Source organism: Myzus persicae, unplaced genomic scaffold (assembly GCF_001856785.1).
Source record: "Myzus persicae strain clone G006 unplaced genomic scaffold, MPER_G0061.0, whole genome shotgun sequence".
NCBI classification, from domain to species: domain Eukaryota; kingdom Metazoa; phylum Arthropoda; class Insecta; order Hemiptera; family Aphididae; genus Myzus; species Myzus persicae.
In genome coordinates, this window is record NW_019100647.1 from 351,548 (window position 1) to 373,131 (window position 21,584).

The 21,584-nt window shown below is 28.5% G+C and overlaps 1 protein-coding gene across 1 annotated transcript in view; it reads right to left on the reverse strand.

Annotated features, from left to right (window-relative positions):
* Window positions 1–21,584, reverse strand: part of LOC111038866 (neuropeptide SIFamide receptor-like) — a 51,937-nt gene that overhangs the window by 21,845 nt on the left and 8,508 nt on the right. The window contains exon 2 of the mRNA XM_022322129.1: window positions 11,230–11,522. Within this exon, the coding sequence (XP_022177821.1) occupies window positions 11,230–11,522 (293 nt within the window). The remainder of the gene's footprint in view (window positions 1–11,229; window positions 11,523–21,584) is intronic.

Consider the following 21,584-nt stretch of genomic DNA (forward strand, 5'->3'; position numbering starts at 1 on the left):
AGAAACATTGGAGTTGATTTATATGTTGTAGCTTACATTCTCAAAACTACTTGTGTGGTTTTTAGAAAATTTCAAATTGTTCTTAGAGATATCCAAAAAGTGAAAAGAGTAGCTTGAACTTTGAACCACTTTCGGTTTATACCAATTGCTATGTACAACCATCCACAGATAGATTGCCCATGGTTGTCGTAAAAATACCAAAGTACACTTAAATATAAAAAATATGGATGGATCAATAACAGTATAGGTGTACTGCACAATTTAAAAAGCGTATAAGCATTATTCTCATAGATATTCGACCTAGTTTCCTATAGTTCTAAAAACCGTGTGCGATTTACGTTTTTGTATTGTGCCGAAGTGAACGCACAATCAAGAAACCGTTTGCACATTCTGTTGCAATGATCGAAATCAAGATGTATATTATTATTATCCTTGTTAAAGTTTTCGACTTGGGCGGCTTGGTATCGGCGTATTGAGATTTGCGTATTAATCAGTGACCTGAGTCGGACGTTTACACTAAAAAATTGCACGTAACTATAATATTAATTGGCCTATGCAGAAAAGGTTTATTTAAGATCAGTAAAATAAAAAATAAAATAGTAAAAAAAATATTAGGTACATCGAGTAGGACCTACTCATATTATACTATAACAAGCGTGCATGCACTATTCCACAGATATTTGCTGAGTTTCCTGTAATTTTTAAAATCATGTCTAAATTACATTTTTGTCTTGTGCCGCCGAGATGTACCCACAACCACGCACCCATTTGCACATTTTTGTGCACTGGTCGAAATCCAGTCAATTATTATGGTCGTTCGTACCGTTTTCGACTTGGTGTCGAAGTGTTGCGCCCGTGTTCAGCAACCTGAGTGATCTGTACCTAGCTTCTTGTTCGGTGTATATGTCCAACACTTGTTTGATTTCGCTTCTGTATCCGGCGATGTCGTTCAATGTGTCCAACAGCTTCTCCACGTCAGCATTCAATAACCGCAGCCCCGACTCCAGGTCGGCGTTCTCCGATTCGGAGTAATATGTACCACTCATACGTCGCCTGGCTATCTCGTAATAGTTTTTCAAGTTGATCACGTTCGTTCTCAAAAATGAGCAGAGCTTTATGAGTTTCTCTTTACCACCAAGAATAAAGGGACCACGATCGAACGTAACTTTGGCCACCTGTTCTGCAGCTATATGCAAAGGTAATTCGATCGTTGACTTATTTTTAAACCGTCAGATAAAATAATTCAAAATCGAAATGACTTTCATCTTAGTATGTATAATAAGTCAATCAATTTAATATGTCTCATATCCAATATACTTACATAATTATTTAAATATTATGTACTAAACAATTTATTACAAATATGCAAAAAATAAAAACTTTTAAAGTCACGAAGACAAAGTCGAGTTATAGGTAAATCGTAAGGAGTATTGGGATACCTAGTAAATGTATTGATATTATATTTTGACTTATATTAAGATAGCTAATTTTTATTTTTATTTTTAATTTAATTTAATTAGTTAATGAAATTCTATGCACGCTTTAAATACGATTAATATTTAAAAGAAGCAAACATAATCCTGACTACGGCACGGTATTATAGTTTTTCGAAAATGTAATTTTATGTGACTGTGGAAAAAACGAATTACTGATTAGGTGATTATATTCAAAACATAAGTTGAAAGAATAAGTATATCATGTATTATAAAATTACAAAAAGTTTCAACTCAAAAAAAATATGAATAAAAAATTGAATACATTTTTTATGAAATTAGTAATTTCAAATATCTAATTCCAATAAATATGATAATATATTAATTTAAGTTTAAGTCTGTTGCCCAGTGATCATTTTGTTATATTAATAACGATATTGGATGCAGATTTATGAGAGAAAATTACTTTGACAATCGATAAATACTATAAGATAACAATACTATATTGACCTACTATATTATATACCCGTATAATCGGACAATCATTACAAGGTGAAGTTAGTGTTTTCCCTTCTCGTCTTAAAAGTTTCCAATTCTTATAATATCACTTACGTTTCATATTTTTGTCTAGCGCAATGTTGAAAGGACAACTACGCACCCATTTGAAAATTTTGTTGCAAACCCCTAGTTCATCGTCGTTCGTATCGTTTCCAGTTTTGCTCGCTTCGTAACGAAGTCTTGCACTCTTGTTCAACGACCTGAGTCTCACGTACAGGTCCTCATTTTCAGTGTACATTTTCAAAACCGCTTTGATTTCCCTTCGGTTACCACTGATGTATTTTAACTTGTCCATCATTAACCGAACGTTCTCGTCCAACGACCGTAGTTCTGGCTCCAGATTGGCGAGTTCCGATTCGGTGTAATACCCTCCACCTTTGTGACGCCTTTTCTTGAAAACGGACGTCAGCTCGTCCACGTTCTTTCTTAAAAACGAACAGAGCTCAGTGAGTTTTTTCATGCCCTTGAGATCCACGCTCTGTTGATCGACCTCAAAGGCAGCGTCCGCGAGAAAATTATTCGGATTGCGGTCTACCTCAAAATTCACGTGTACATTGCCTGCAAAAAGCTCAGATAACTTTTCGAAGTGTTCCCGGACTAACACTTGTCGATTCTTTTCGAATTGATGGCGATTCGGTGATATTTCCCAATGATTCAACTTCGAGGCCAAGTCATTTGTACACATTTTCGTATTTTATCCTTTCCCCTATTTTAGTATGCCGCTAAAACCTATGTATATAAATAATTTGTAACGAGTAATATAAATGTACTATATTAAAAATAATACAATATCTACAGACTGTTTATTTGTTAAATATACAATTATGCCAAGGGTTCTTAGTTTAATTTGTATAGTAACCGTTTTCAGTGCGTAAGAAAAAAATCAAGATTTTAGGTTTAAATACCCAATAATTCGTAAAATGTTTAAATAAAACTTAAGAGAGAAAAAAACATAAGTGTTGCATTAGTGCGAGAGAATGAGGTAAAACTTCTTTACAAAGGGTATGTAAAAACAAGTTCATCACGGTCAAATATTGAGCTTGTAATGGAAAAATTAAAAAATTAAATTTTCATTTGAAATAAATATATATGATTATACTAAGGTAAGACAAATTAATAATTATTTATTACCATTGAAACCATAGGGTTCAAACAGACGATCGAATTTTTACAGCCAGCGTCTGCTATCCAGTTTTTTTATATAGGGTGTCCCAGTAGAAACGCACATTTTAAAAACGACGGAATTTTTTTGTTTTTGGGTTTTCGGCAGTGTTCCAATGTTTTCTTGTCTTATAACAACTCCCATTTGTTATCCCAAAGCAGTTTTTGGCATTCGTCTTCATAGAGAGGTCCACAGTTGAACAATACGCAACAATAGTCACACTGTCTTGTACTATGACTACGTTTGCTAGCGATCGAATAGGTGAATAGGTCTGATGGTTGGATTTCTTGTCCACGACTTACTGAGCCTGTTTTATCGAATTTTTCTAACAAACGAGTTAAGTCGCTCGCGATGCACATGTTTGAAGCTTTCGCAACTTTTCTTCGAGTCACTCTCCTCGTTTGTAATGCGTTTTCAGTATTGTAAGCGTTGTTCAACTGTGAACATCTCCATGACCTAACGAATGGCGAAAACTGCTTTGGGATGACTAATACTGCCAACCCAAACACAAAAAAATCCCGGTAGGGTTATAAACATTTTTAATTGGCGCTTCTGCTGGAACATTCTATACGGTCACCGGCCGGCAAAATCCAATCGTCTGATTAGACACGTAGTGTCCAGTAAACCATGCCAGTGATCCTTGTTGGTCGCTCTAGCTGAACCCATGAATCCGACTTACCATATCCCACGCTTAAAGAAGTTTCAATTTGAAAAAATAGTGACTTTATATGCTTAATCTTTTTTTAACTATACAGTATATCAATAACTAAAAAGAAAAATTGTATTAAAATTAAATAAAATGTATTTTGAACTACAAAATAATTTTCAAATTGTCAATACTCGTTCGTAAAAATCTGAACTAAGACGTCTACAAAAAAAATTGTGAATTTTCACTTCACTCTGTAGAATCTAAAAACAAACTGGGGAATGTAATATAAAATAAATATGTCCTTTGATCCTTAGAGACTGGTAAATCGCTTCAAACAGTATAATTTGTTATCGTATAGGCCATTTAATTAGGTATAAATTATTATTTGTACATAAATACATATAGTCATATAAGTGTGGGAAAGTTTAATAAATAATAACAAAAATTTAAGGGAGATTTGTGCAAAAGTTATGGTCTTCATCATAATATAATATTTCTAAAAACATAAAAAAATGAAGATATATATTTAGATAAGAATTTGCACCAAAAACGGTTTCATAGCGTCATAATATTACAATTTCAAATAATTAAATAAACGCATTTCACAAAATAAAAATGTGATTAACGGTTTTAAAAATGTTTAACTCTTTTTACGTATTATAATATGTTTTTTATTTACTTAAATGGATATAAAATCCTATAGCTATTGTGTTCCGAAATGCTGTTCGCAGTTTTTTTTTTATATACATAAGGTCTAAAGCTACCCATGTAGAATCCAAATTACAGTATAATCTTTTTAATCTGTTCACATTTGCTGTCATTTTTTATACATTAAGCAGGCATCTCGCAATAAATTTTGATATCTCAAACATAAATAATTTTAACTTAAAACAATACACTATAATGTTATAATATTATATCCGTTCAACTATCAAACCAGATTCACGGTGCAGTATCAATTACACATTTGGTGCTAAAGTCTCAGTAAAATACAGTTATAATTAAAAACTGACCATCGTGTTGAAAAACCTATCTTAGCTCTTTTGCGCTGACCTATTTAAGCGTCACACCCGTTAATGATATATAATATTATATACTGCTACAACGGCCAATGATGTCACGGAGTCGTTTTGCATATTATTATTTTCAAGCAAAATGGTCCGATAAAATATCGTTCCAAAATTCGCACATAAAAGATAAATCGACCGTTGTTCCATAGCGAAGTTTATCTTCCTGTCAGAAGGCGTTTGTTAAGATGAATAAATAATAATAATAAGAATTGTAAGGCAACGTCCAGTGTCCGGTCACCAAAACCTGTCATTTTTTTTCCTTCCCTGTAATATAGACTTATTGTTGTGGGTCGTTCCAGATGGAACCATGATCGTTTGTCATTCTCAACGTTATTCAGTATGATGAAATTCGAGCGTAAAAAAACTTATATACAGTAGAATTATGTCCGATATTCAAGCATTTTATGTGAGCTTAACGCGCCGTCTGTGAAAAAAACAAACAAATCAAAATAGAGCTGAGTTCGAGTTTCATCGTAATAACATATTATTATTATTACACTGGAATATTATGATTCCGTGATAAATTTGTTGTTGTTGTTGTTGTTGTGTGAGCACTGAGCTATATATTATACGCACTCACATGTATTTTTCAGCGAGATATGACGTACGAGTGTTCTTGTAAACTATATTATATTATATATATTTATTGTTTACCAAACATGGTTTTTAATACAACGAAGTACTTTGAAATTTATTTTCGGCGATATAATTATGGACCGTTTTTGCAAGGGAGTCGAACCAAACGTGGCCTGTTCGGGTGAATAGTTATACACCAACTTATACAATACACATTACACACCGTTTGGGCGAGTATTTATATCCCACCAAAAATACTGTTTGGGCGAATACGTTGGGTGAATAGGTTTGCAGGTAAATTATTAATCTACAGTATATTGCATATAAATGTATATTTGAAATTATGCATGATGGTTAAGGCATAAGAAACCTTAAAAAAAACATTCGTTATTATATTGTAATATTAATAGTACTGAAGAGTCAAAAAATAATGAAACAAAATCACTCATGCATCTTCAATAATTTATATCGCTCACAAAAACAAAATTATGTATTTTAATTTCATTCACCCGACGGATTTTTCATTTTTTTTGTCAAAATGATTACACTCTCCCCAAATGACCACATCTTATAACTGTTATCGGCGTATAAAACAAAATTCCGATGGAATATCGAAGTAAGTGTACCTCTTATTGATTCGACAATGGACATGTCACTGATTCGGATGGGCCGGATGCCAAAATGTTATTAGATCTGTCCGAATAGAGTTGGGTTGTTACATCCAATGCATGTGCTACTCCAACTATATAATATAATAAAATACAATTGGCAAAACTGAAATTTGAGTGACGGTTTTTAATTTTTAATATTGCTAACAGAAAACTTCAATTTTTATTTCACAATAGTTATTATTCCAAAATGATAAGGTACTATTAACTTAAATATGCAATGAATATTTTAAAGAGATGCAACATTATGTTTGAAATATCACAACATTATCAAAATTACTTACAGCAACTATTAATACGTAGATATCAATGGTAGGTATACGGTGTATCCTCAGTGACATATTAATACCAAACGGTAGGTTTATGAGAAGATTTAAATGTTAGACAAGACACTGTATTAGTTACACTGAAAGTAAAATACTAAAATTTTAAAGTTTATTGATATAAAATGTTAATATAATAAAATATTTTACTTTACCATTAACCTGATAGCAAAACATGGAACAAGCGATGAAACTACTAACTAGACTACTGTGTGTAATAGGCTGAAGAATTATTACCATGTATTTTGTTAATTAATCCAAATATTTATTCTTATAAGTTATAAATTATGGTGGGACTCCGTGATATTACAGAATATATCTATATTATAAGAATTAATACTGTAATGATGTTTCAAGTCATTACATCATTCTTACTGTATTAATTCCTTAAATGCGTCATAGTATCAAATCGCAAATTTAAAAAAATAGTAACAATCATTGCACGGAACGTATACATACTAATAATAATGGAGTTCAAGTACAATTTTTCATCATAAAAATAATTGGCCGTCGTCGACTACTCTGTCATATTGTTTTATTAATTAATCGATTTTAACACGAATAATTAATAATTCATTACAGTGAATAACCTGCACTCTTCTTACCCAATTCTACTCCTTGGTCAAGACCTACAGACATATTAATGTGATAACTATGATAACTACAGGGAGAACGGAGTGAATCAGTTTCCTCGAACTTTCAAAGCCACGTAGAGATGTTTAAAAGCAGGTGCCCAAAACACTCGTTATAAGACATGTTAAACTCAACACATTTCAGTCTAATAGCACCACAAGAAAACATTCACCGGATGTATCTCTTCGTCTGACTCTACAGTGAGAGGTGTCTAGGACTGACCGCGTTTACCGTCAGGTCCATTCCTGCATCTTCGAGGCCATGTCACGTATTGAATTTAATCGCAGAGCGTCGGCTTCAATCTGTCAAATCGGTGTCAAAGACGACTATACGGATGACAGCATATCAATTTCGAAAACTTTTGCCGTGGCAGGTATCTTTTCTGCATTGTTGTACGATTTGACGGACGACAACTCTATCTCAAGTGCATTGCATGTGGAATTTTCTTGACTGTCACATTGGGCATCGATTTATATCACATGTGCAACTGCAAACTTTTGAGATCTCCACTGATCTCGCACTGGACCACAATCTTGACATTATGAGGCATTATTCAGTACTGTGGTATTCGACGTACCTATTGATCTGATATAAGTACGATCAATATAGTATACCAAAAGTATAGGTACGTCATAAGTTTTAGTTTACCTTATTATAAAAAATTATTACAGCACTGTCAGTTGAAACAAATAGTTACTGAAAACTGACTACTAAATACTCTGACATAGATGAGAATTATAAACATTTCAAACACTTACACTGCTCATGGTATCAAGATTTGTATGGCTTTTGTAAATCGGGAATGTATCTAGGTTTTTTAGTTTATAAATGAAAGTTATTTATTAAAATCTTATTTCTATTGTTGGGTTGTAGTGTTCAAGTTCAAGACTTAAAGTTATATTATTATTGAAATTAAATCTGTCTATTGTAGATTTGAGAAAAATGAATATGCCAAAATCATATCAAAGCTCATCTTTCATCTAGAAAATTGTATTATGATACTGATTGAAGTTGAAATAGTTGTAATGGTCGATATAAGTGGAGTAATTTTAATAAGAAAAAAATACTAGGGTGTTGATTGTTAAAGCGAGTAAAGCTCTTTATTTTTTCAGTTAGTCCACAAATGATTATGGTGGTGTTAATTTCAAACTGGAGGTTATACAATATTATAAAAGATTAAAATACCATGATGAAAACGCTTTGCATAAAACATATAATTATATGACAAGTATATAAAAAAAAAATAATACTCGTAATATCTAATTCAAATAGTTTTAATCAATGAGTGATAATTTGAAATAATATAATAAATAATCACGTATTCACATTTTCTACTCGAATGTGTCACAAATACGCATTTTAATTATTATCAACGCTATCTGTTATAAAATAAATTAGTTTAGGCCTTGGGGTGACCATATATTTTAGAAACAAAAAAAGGGACATATTATTTTTGCTCAACTCTATAAAAAAAAATACCTTAAAAAATGATTGAATGTTTTTTTATATTTAAAAAATATATTTTTGAGATATTTTTTGCATATCAGATTAGATGAGATTTTAGAAAGAGTGTTGGTCGTGCGGTTGCTACTTCATATTAATATTAGAATTTGCAATACGCCAATACATGTATAATATACTATTATGGTTATTGAGGATAATTATTATCAATATAATAACCATCCAAAAACTTCTGTACGAACTGTATTGGTAGTTGGTACATAATATTATAATCAGTCATTTTGAATATTATATTTTTTTAATGATAAAGAATAACGAAAAACAATTTATTTTATGTTATATCAGCGTCAATAAACACAATAACAATGTACGGAAAACGTAACATTACCATAAAAAAAACAGTTTTCTTGAATAATATGATCTATAAACATTGCATTTGGTAATATTATTTTATTATCATCTTTCAAAGTATGTTCATAATATTTCAATAAGAATTGTGTGGTGGATTTGGGTTAAGGGAAGTAAATAGTAATGTTAGTTTGTAAACGTGTTTTAGATCCATATGAAATTACTGCAAATCGTGAGTAGGAAATATTTACACGCTAACCATTTTTAAACGAAATGAAGATTTTATAGCGTATATTTAGACGAGAAAATCAATGTCAATATTATGGGGGTTATAAACGTCATTGGTAGTTTGTGAGTTCACAAACTTGAAGCCTAAGTATAGAAAACTAAATCGTTATTCGAACAAGAAATCTGTATACGCATCCCATGATACAAAAATATTATAAATTAAAAGTGTATGTGTATTTTTCATTCGTATTTTTTTTTAACACCATTACTGAAATAAAAATAAAATTATACATTTTATTGAAAATGCACTAAAAATAAAATAATTTTTAATTTGAATTTGTAGTTTCATATGTTGTAGCAGTACCTACGTATAAAAATTAAGTATGCAAAGTAAGTTATATGTTTTCGATAACAGCTGCATATTTTACAGACACAATTTAACTAATAATATTAGGTATAATTGTAATTTGATAATACTCATTTATGAAAAACTAATTTTTAATAAAAACTGAATATATATGATACATTTTTTTTATTTACTCCTTTGTACTTGTTTTCAGTTTATTTCAAGTATCATTATTTTGGTTTTTTTTAGCTAACATGCATAAATGTGTTTAGCAATAAAATACTGAATAGAATCTCAGAATAAAATTCTATAGCATGATATATCCACAAAATATATGTGTTTTATAGTATTCTCGTAATATTATAAATTATAGTGTCAAGAAAGTAGGTAGGTGCCAATTTTAAATTGTAATGATGAGATGTATTACAAAACAAACTTAAACAAAATTTATATCAGAGGTGAATGTGATAAAATATTTGATGTCCGTAAGTAAGTACATATAACGTTACATTTGAAATGTCATCAGAGTTGATTAAAAAGTTAAATGCCGAAAAACAAAAGAGTCAGCTATCAAAATAGTGAAACCTACATTATGACCAAGTATACTGTCTACTTTTTCTTTAAACTATAACCCAATTTCACTACTTATTTCAAGAGAAATTTTAATTTATTGATAGTTTTTACTTGTAGGTACTAACAAGTTTTTACAAAAAATATATGATACAATTAATAAATATGATGACATATTACAAAAAATTGCTCTACACTAAAATAAAAATACGTATCGTAGATTAAGAACACCTACTTGTATTGAAAAACAAAAGAGAAGGGAGAAAATAATAATAATAATAAAAATAATAATAACAAGAAACCCAAAACGGTTCTTACATAAAAATAATATAAAAGTAGATAATATAGTAAAAAAAAAGTATTGAAAATTATTTGCAACAATGCTCTTTTATTATTATTGCTTAACACTTGACCAGTGTAAGAATTGGCCTCTTATGCGTTAACAACATCTGGCACAAATACCCTGCAAGTACGATTTTTTATTTTTAGGTGTCGACGTTTTTTTTTTTTTATTGAAGCTTAAACAAACCTGGCCACAATATAGATATCCCTACTTTGATAGGCTTACTCCTATGGAAGAGGTCTTAATTTTTTAAGCATTTTTATTAGTTCTCTCCTTCCATCACCTACTCGTTAAGTTGTCAATAAACTGGCTAAATATTATGCAATACAAATAAAAGAGTATTGTTGCTTATGAATGCAAAAGTGAAGTGAAGGTATGAACTAATGAATATGTACAATCTATAATTGAAGGAGTTAAGGACCACACATAAAACCACTCTACTACTTTGGTAAAAAGTACTTTTGTAATAACTTTTTCCAAACATTGAACTGCTTAATGTCATGGGTTCAATTTTTATATTGTCCTAAGTTATTTCAGCGTCATCAGTGTTTTAGATTTCAAGGAAGCAGTAAGTTGAAATACGAGGGTGAAAAAACTAGTTGATTTGTTTCATGTAAAGATACACAATTATGTTGCTTGGACTTAGTCTAGCGCACTACAAGATTCTAAGCCAAGTGACAAATGTATAAATCTATGTTGTTTTTTTATAATGAATTTTTCTTCTTTTTGTTTAGTATCTGTCATTATCGCCTATTAGACCAGTAAAAATTGTTCGACATTCGTTTTGAGGTTGTTTTTGGGGATAACAAACAATTGCATCTTGTCTGCCATCTACTCTAATATAATGGCCACAATGCTTACCGGTAGTAATGCTGCCGATAAGGGTGAACGGCACGCAGACGACGATGACCAGCAGGTCCGCAACGGCCAAGTTTACGATGAATATGTTGGTGGGCGATGACTGCATCCTCACGTTCTTGTACACCACCAGCACCACGGAAATGTTGCCCACAAATCCCACCACGAACACGGCCGCGTACGCTATGCAGAACAGCACTGTCACCTCGGGAGAGTACCTCATCCGGTACTCCTGCCACGGCCAACCGTCCAGCCCGCCGTAGTCCCACAGTGCGCCGCCGCTCTGGTTGTCGTCCCTAAACACATTTTTAACAAAATATTGTCAAATAACGAAAACATTTTTGAGTGCGATTAATGATCAATATTTATATGTGATACGCAGCTCAGACAGACGTATACTGTTTTCCGGGCAAGTGCCTATTAGCATTTAGAAATAGTTATTACTTGAAAGATGACCAGTAAAAACGTCCTTTATTCTTTTTAACATCCTACATTAGTTGTCATAAAACATATACAACTATAATATGTACTATACGTATAATGTTAAGAATATTTAGTATATTAATTTTACTTTCGCTGTTTAAATATCTTTAATTCTCAACTGTCATTTTGTATCATTTTTAATATTCATTGAACAACTGCAATACTCTTATAAAATAGAGAGAATTCTATCCACACATGATATCTATTAATTGTAATATTTGATAATCTTATAACTCTGTACCTAATTTTTCAGATATTCTATTTATTACTTTACTATAATTATCGGTTAGTGATTAGCAATTTATCTTTAACTTGAGAATAATACGAGTAGATAGTTATATAATAATATCAGTGTTAGAATAAGATGGATAATAAATTGTAAATACAAATATTTTTTTAGTTCTATTGATACTTAACAATACTTTTTAGGCAACAAAGTAGATTCTTATAGCTATACACAGTATAACAAGTCTTATTAATTGTGGTCTAAAACAAACACTCCACTCGAAAACGTTAAAACATTTATCTAGATCAATTTAATTTATTTCACTTTGATGACCATCGAGTAATCAAGGCATTTGTATTTATTACTCTATATATTGTGAATATATTCACGTTGGTGCGAAATTGTAATGTTATCGTTAGTATGCATTAAACGTCACTTCGCTAATTAATATAAATCATGAAAAAATGACTTTAAGTTGACTATACAATTGTTTAATATTTTAGATTCGTTGGATATAGTCTAAGTTAATAAAATGTATATCTCTATCATATTTTAAGTTAATACAGTTTGAAATAAACACTACTTATTGTGTAATATTTAGGTTATAGAATTATTAATATTTTCTATGTCATTATTATTTAAAAAACGATTCCTCTGGATATTTATTACAATTGAGTATCAGTATCAAATTATACTACATTTCCATTTAAGAATATAATGTTTATTTTTCACTTGCTGAGTCTGATCAAATTTTTCTGACCTCTATAGAAACTTATTACTGGATAACTTGGATTGGATAAAATCTTATCTGGTGTGAATTATGTTGTCGATTGCAATTAAAAAATCTATATATGTGCACATCAAATAAATCAGGTGTCTTCTAAAGAAGACGTTCCAAAGTTATTTATACGTTTCTAATATAAAAGTACCTACGTGTATACTGTATATATAGCTTAGCAAAAGTAAGCACAGATAGACGGCGAAGCAAACAATATAAAAACTGAGAAAAAAACCGACACAGCTGTTATATTTATTTTCTTATTTACCTTTACTCGAAATTTTAATTAAGCCATCTACCAGTATTATTCTGATCATTAGATTACTATAAAATAAAAATAAAACGTTAATACTTTATAAATACAATATTTTATAGGTACATATTATCGTATACACGTGTATAATATGCTATATTTTGTTTAAAATTAAACTAAAAAAATGATGAATAAAAAATGATATCGTACTATAACGGTTTAATAAAGCAAAATGTTGACTAGATACCTAGGTACATTACAAATTTATATATTTTACAGCATTTTTTTTCTCATACCAACATAAACGAACCCAGACGTTTTGAAAAGAATAAGATTCAAAACGACGATGACAATATAAAAATACAATCTATTTGAGTTAGGTGAGACCATGATGCAGAAATGCACAATAGACTGCGATTACAAAATTCTTTGAAAATCGACTAACCTTAACCTACATAATGTTGATACAAAATCATTCTCAGATAAGGTTTATTATTACAAGTAAAGCCTGTGTTCATATGCCTAAAATTCCTAAAATAATAGGGATGTATTCATGTGTAAATACATTAAAATGTGCGACTGTACTATAATGTTCTTGAAATATTTTAAAGAAATATGCTTTTATTCAAAATAGTGAATACTGCACACTGTTTTTTTGATAAACAATAAAAATATTGATTTTAGTTAAAATCTTAAGAGATAAAATCAATTTTTAATCATAGATATCAATATCGCAATTAACCTTCAAAAAAATATTTATGGATGCATATTTATAAGGGGGTAATCCTATCATTATTTTTAAAATGAAAATAATTCCAAAATCAGTTCTCTAAATAGCATATAGACATTTTTTAAATCACGAACTTCTATACAAATAATTATAACCATTTGTTTTCGAAAATTTTCTGGACTTCAATTATCATTATAGGAATTCATTTTACACTGTAAATCAAATATGATGTTTATACATATGATGAAATATAGACAGTAAATATAAATATAAATCATTTTTTTTAATCGTACTAATTGTTGCATACTTCTAAATCTACAAATTATAATGATTATTCAATAGACGTAAAAACTTTAGTGAAATATGACAGAATCAGGACTCTTAAAGTTACCAATCAGGGAACGAATTATGTACGTCCAGCTATTTATTGTATAAGAAAAGAAAATCACTAACGCTTCAAGTGTTTTGAAGGGTTCGTGACCCGGAAAGGTTTTCAGTATATTTTAAGCCAGAGGTCGTTAAATGGCAATTAGTCTTGAAAAAAACGTGATAATTCGTCTCAATTAAGAGGTAATTTGTAAATTTTTCATTTTTCATTGTCTCAAGCTTTATAAAATTCAAAACAAATTATTCTAATGAAAATAATGTTTGGATATTATAATAATACAGCCTCAAAAACAATATATTTTAACCGGAGCTTGTTATTTTAACTGTCAGATACGATATGTTATTATTATAATACTTTAATGTATACACATATTTTTTTTTATTATTCAATTAAAATAAATGTCTTATTTTTCTTTATATTATTGTAAAGTCGTAAATTTTTAAATTAAACAATTAGAAAATAGGTGCATTTATATTATATATTTATTTATTTATATTTATATATTATGCATATTATTATATTTATATTTGTTTAATAATTTTAGTCAAAAATCAGTTATCTTATGCAAAATTCATTGTAATATTAGATGACATTAATAAGTAATAAGATTGCTTGGCAAGTTACAATTATCGCCTAACAAAATTATTTAAAATCAACACAATGCAATTGTTGGATATGGAATATTGAATTTCATACGATGAAAACAAATTATATTTTGTATTTTGTGTGCAATATATACACAGTCTTATACATTATTGTGCATCGTGTTTTATATTATAATTAATATCATTTAAATCACAATAATTCACATACAAAATATGCGTATACTTTGATCACAATCATTAGAATATTGAGCAATTTCGGCGGTCGACATAAGGACGACTACGGTATATGAATACGGAATAGGTATAATAAATAATTTAATTTCCTAAAAGGGATTTCGAACGCGTACAATTGAATACCGTAACCTAATAATTGAAAATGGAAACCCTTATTATTTACCCCTAGGGTGAGACGCATAAAGTGTCCACAGAAAATTATGGAAACAATATACTATTCTAAATCAACTTTGAAATTCTGGACATCATGCGCGTGGTCCTGCTGGTGGTTCTGGTGTAAAGAATGCAGGATAACCGATTTATTTTAAAATTATAATAACTACAAAATATTAAAGATTTATATAGATACCTATGAGCGAGACCAAGTGATTAACAATGAAATACATTTTATCCAAAATCAAAATTCAATATTGTTTGCTATGTCTAAGACGGTAATATAACACGTGTGTTAATGTGTTATACCAATTAAAAATAGTCAGTATATAAATGAATATATCACAACTCGGAGTTATCTAATTTATTTATGAAATAATAATATCTTATTTGAATATACTCAAGCGTAGGTAATTACATTATATGTTTCTACTGTAGTAATATTATTATTCATCTGATGAAAACTATAACTCGAAAAAACAAAAAAAATGCAAGGTAATTATTAGTAACTACAAACGAACACGTCATATATTTTGACAGTAGGTACCTATGTAACTTCTTATATTAACAAAAAAACAGAAGTAAATGTGTCGGGGGTTTTGCTATAATTATTTTAAAAGAAAATGCAAATTTAAACTTAAAAATAAAAATAAATGTGTCGGGTACAAATAATTGTATTCGTCTCACTATGCACCCACACGACTGCTTTGTGTAATCATCATTGTCTTTGAAGTAGGTAGAACTTCAATGCTTTACCAATATTTTCATACGTCGTTATAAACACGCAGAACATAACCTAACTGATCATATACCCATAACAGACATTATAATATGGCGTGTTTGAAAAAAAAATCAAATCCGTGCCTCTGATTTTAATATTTAATAGTTATTATGTAGCTTGTTACATATTCGGCGCATATTATAATACAACTTTATACTGCAACATTCGCCGTCGATGTTCGTGCACAAACCTATAAATATCGGTTTTTAATGTTTTAAAAATGTTGGCTAAAATATATTATAGGTAATAATTTACTATAATATCTATGTGAAGATAACTAGTGATGTAAGTAAAATGAGTATAGGGTGATTCACCGAGCATTATCCCATATTTTTTCTTCAATAATACAGTCATTCAAAGTTTGATTTTTGGTATTTTTTAAATAGGTATACTTCGACTATTATTGAGATTATTTGTACTTCTTAAAGAGTGTCCTTTGAAGAAGAAAAATTTTGTTTTGAAAATAACGATAACCTTCTTTTCTACTGAAAATTATTTAGCGAGAAATTGTTCTCAAAATGTGGAAGTATAAAAATCAAAATTCGAATGAGTAGTTTTCAAGTTATTTAATTTTGAGTATTAATGTCTAAATATTATAAGATCAATAATAAAGGTTCGTTTGGGATTTTGGAATTTAAAAATTTCATATTTATATTTTAAAATGTATAATATATTAAATTTGTAAAAATTATAAAAATATAATAAATTTAAATCCAATATTACATAAATTGTATATTTTTGTAAAACCATTTTTAAGGCCTATAATCAATTATGATTATGTAGTGGGTATGAACATTTTAATACCTAACTTAGAAACTTTTCAGATTTTGAATAATTGCATGAGTGAAGAAAATCAGGAGTAAGTATGCATATTGAATCACCATATAATCTGTATACATTTAGGTCCAGTGCCACTGAATAACAATATTATTCAATCATGGATTCATATTTTGAAACACAATGCGGACCTCACTCTATATATATTAAATAATTTAAATTACTCTCTAGTGTACACATATGACATAAAACTAAACTATCGTGATTTATTATGAAATTAAATAGGCAGTAATAAGTATAATAAATTAATAAAAAAATAAAAAAATGTAAACACAATATTATAACTCGAAATATTTTATAAAACGTCATGATGGTTAACAAATTATTATTTTATCTTTTACTGAGTGTAAGGACATTAATAATAGTTCATCGTTGGCTTCATAATATTATTATATAATTTTAAATATTAAGGTGTATAATTATAATTATAATATAATATTTAGCTATTAATTAACAGTAGGCGTTAACTACTAGGTACATTAAAATTAAAATATGAAATTGTGATCTATCAAATATTGTATATGTGGATTATTATTTATTAAGGTAAAATTCTTAAAGGTATAATTACGTACCTATTTCAAGTATAAAAATTCTATTTTGATTCCAATAAAAAAAAAAAAAATGAAATATTGACAATGTCAGAATATAATTAAATTAAACTAATTGTAATTTAATTTGGTGACTTGTAGAATATTTTATAGTATTTAAATGAAATAAACAGTAAATCGTATCACGTGCAATTAAAATATATTTCATTGATAAAAATAAAATTCTATAAAGAATTTTTATACATAATCATTTGAAAGCATTGTTATTTAAGACAATCACAATATTTATTACAATTTTTAATGAATTAACAAAGCGTGTTGTTTTCTAGATCAATTAAAACGACAATAAATGTAATATTTAGACTACATTTTTAATTCAAATTATTACTGTCACAAGAAAAAAACAGTAGTGAGACGGTTTTTTTCTATTGTATTTGGTTTTGATACCTATTAAACAGATGTGTTTTTAATACAATTGGTTCAAATCTAAAATAATTGATTTAAAAAAACATTGAAAGTATTTCCATAAAATAAAGTAAAAAAAAAATTTAAACAACAAACTTAAAAAAAGTATAAGTATAAACCAAATAATTACAAATGTAACATAATACATATAACATTTTATTCATATTTTATTAATAACTTACTAATATTACTAACCACCCATAATATAAATATATAGTATAACTTAAAATACCCAAAACTCGTTGTATACTATAATTGTATAAAAATTCAAAGTTTATTTCATCACTTTTCATGCCAAATACCTAATATGTTTTGTAATAATAAATATTTTGTGTAATAATGATCTGAATTTTGTATCATTATAATCTGTAATTAAATTGTTTTGTTAAGCTGACACATTTACGAAAAGTAATTTAAAAAGCTATTGTTGGTATGCTTAAGGTCACCACCGTACACTACTGTAATGTATGCACTCTAGTAGGAGTTGTAGTCTAGTGCATTATCTACACACTGAAGTGTTCTTGTTGTCATAGAATATCAGAACGTTGCAGTGTATCTCAGTAGGTAGCTGTAAACCACTCGGGTAAAAAAAAGTAATTTCACTAAATAAGACACACGATTTTGCTAAAACCATAAATATTAAAAAAAAAAAATTCAACATAAAAATTATATATTTAAAACATAACATCTAATAACATTATTAAACATAAGTTTATTTGGAATAGGTGGATAGCGACTAGGTAATGAATAACGATTTATCTAATCAAACTTACAGACAATTTAAAATTATTAAGGCAAGCATAATACTACTACATCATCTCAGCTATTTAGATAAATACAAAGAACAATGACACCAAGACTTATGCATCATAATTTATGATCGAAATATACGAATCGTCAATTGGTGATCATAGACTATGATCATTAATATTAATTAAGTTTATATCAATTAAAGACAATATTTCAGTATGATTTTTATTAGTTGTATAGCTGCAGATAAATGAGCTGTATAATAATATAATATTTGTCTTATAAAAACAGTCTATGTGACAATTATGAAAAACTATCGATTATTTATAATGGCCTCAAAATCAACTTCTTAATCATATTGTAATATTTTTAATAGAACTTTATGTAAGATCATTTTGAGCATTGGATTTTAAACCATTATTATTATTCAATAATTTATCAAGGTTATGCAACATGAATTTGTCATGACGCATGAGTAATAACATCAAAAGATCATTATAAAAAAAAACTGGAAAGTTATTTAAATACATTTAAATACATTTAAATACATTTTAGTATTAACATGTCAAAGTAAAATTATATTTTTATAATTTTTAAACAAAAAAAAATCTATTAACCATGAGTTTTGGTAAACTTATAACGGTTATTAGGTCAAAATGGGGCACAAAATATATCTGTGGCCGTTTCGCTGCATATATATATATGTATAACGACAAAGTGAATGTAAATTATATCTTTGATCTTATTCGAACATAAATATGAAATAATTATCAAAATATAATAATTTAACTATCAACCGTTATATTGGTCGAATAATATAATTTTTTATTTTGTAATATCATATATTATGGTATTCTCAGTTGTGATATTCAAAAAAATAAACTCTTTTGGGAATTAGAATTTCAAATATTAAAACAACAAAATACCTATAAATCGCATTCGTGTGAACAAGACGTTTTCGCGCTCTGATAACACTACCACAGTATTAATTATTTTTTAGTATAATATATAGGTACACATATAATTACCATCGTGGAAGTCAGCTGGTAGATACATATCTTATAAGACCCAAAATGGTATGAATATTATATGACGTTTACTAATAATTCATATGACCAAGTTGGCCTTGTCGGATAAGAAAATAATATTACGTTATGCTTGCAAACATTTTATAGGTGTGAACAATAACATTAAATTTATCGTAGCTATATATAATATCTATCATCATCGGTGGGACAATCGAAATAAATCCAATCCCGAAGTAATTTTCCCAAAGGCACAATACGCCGTGTCGTTTACGCTTACTTCAACATATATATATTTGTATATAAATATATTAAGGTATATATTGACGGGAGAAAAAAAAAATTGACGGTATAAACACACATGAGCGCGAGTGCGCGTAAACCATTTATAAAATGTTTTAATGGGTTTTTCGCGAGCTTTTGTCACTATACAAAATATACACAAACGTGAAAAAATAATGCGCCGCATAAAAATAAAAACCGAGGCATTTCCGTGAGCTTTTTTTTTGGATACAAAAAAAAACAAAGCTACACAAAAGGATTATATCTTCTTTGAATCTTTTAAAAAGAAATTCAATAGGTCTGAAAATCCTGGAGGCTCATTTTTTTTCATTTAGGCGTTCGCAGAAATAATTACCGAGATTGGCTAAAACATTATCGTTAAAATCTTTAGCGTGGTGCAAACAATGTAAAACGGTGTTTTATCTTGTGGCATAAAATTAAATCAACACTGATCATCAAAGCCAAAAGCAAGCTAGGCTGTCCTATACTATAATAATATAATATAATACAATTTTTAGGTACCTATAATATTAACGATCCCAAAGTATTGCAATGTTGTCTACAATAAGTCAAAGGTAATCATACCAAAATACAGAGGGTAGGTATAATTATACACAAACAAAATGTATTATCAATAACTATTTTCAAATAGTTTTTTTAAATTTGGTTTTGACTTTTGTTTTCAGATTCCGAGTGGAAGAATGAATGTATTGATTTAACAATGATGTATCTGTTATTTTTTATCTGTACTGTAAACATGTTTTTTAGTACTTCCCTACTTCCTTAGAAGGAATGTTATGATGTTCTAATTAAGTTCCTTTTTTGTTGAAAAAGTAAATCTAGTTGTCAATTTTGGTAGGTGATTATAATTGAAAATGTCAAATAGTTTTCAAAAGCATCGAGAAAAAAAAATTAAAGAATAACTAAAATTTGTAAGCTAATTGATTTTAATTTATTTGTGTCACCCACAAATTATAATTTTCAACCTACAACTCTTTTTAATTTTTTTTCTTCAAACATCAATTACACTTTTTTCATTTGGTAAAAATGCATTGTATTTTAAGAAATTAGATATCAATAATTAAAAGATTTTATTAAGGCAAATTAGATAATATCTAAACGCAAAATTAAGATTTTAGTTCTTGTAATTTAATATGAAACATATTTACTTCAGTCGTATAAAATATTAACTTTTTCTGACTTTTGAACACAGGCAGTTATCTAAGAAGTTAAAAAAATTGTGGAACATCAATTATGATGGTTATAAAAGAAAATGATTAAAATAACATAATATGTTAGAATTATTGTAACAACTAACCCCACCCTCCCCTAAGTATAGTATTATATTGCATACACACAATGCAATTTTCAATTTATTTGACAAAAATGTATTCATCCTATTATATCACCATAGAATATTTTAAATTTAATATAGTCTGTAATTTATTGTCTAATGGTAAAATAAATTATTTTAATAACAATAATAATTCAAAATATATTAAGTAATATTATAAAGATAAACTGACAGACGGTCTTCTCTTAAAATCGTTTTTTGTATACCTACAATGATTTTATATTATTGAATTCAAATGTAATACATCCATTACAATCACCCTTTTATACACCTACTGTATAGTAGGGCTTTACCCACCAGGCAAAGTTTTTGTAATTGAAAATCAGCAGTTCATGTATAAATATATACATACAACTTTACTATTATAATAATTATACAATTTTATTTTGAAAAAAAAATAAGCTGACTGCCGACTATGCGTGTTGTCTTATCCTTATGCCACAATTTACTTATCACTACAGAGTAC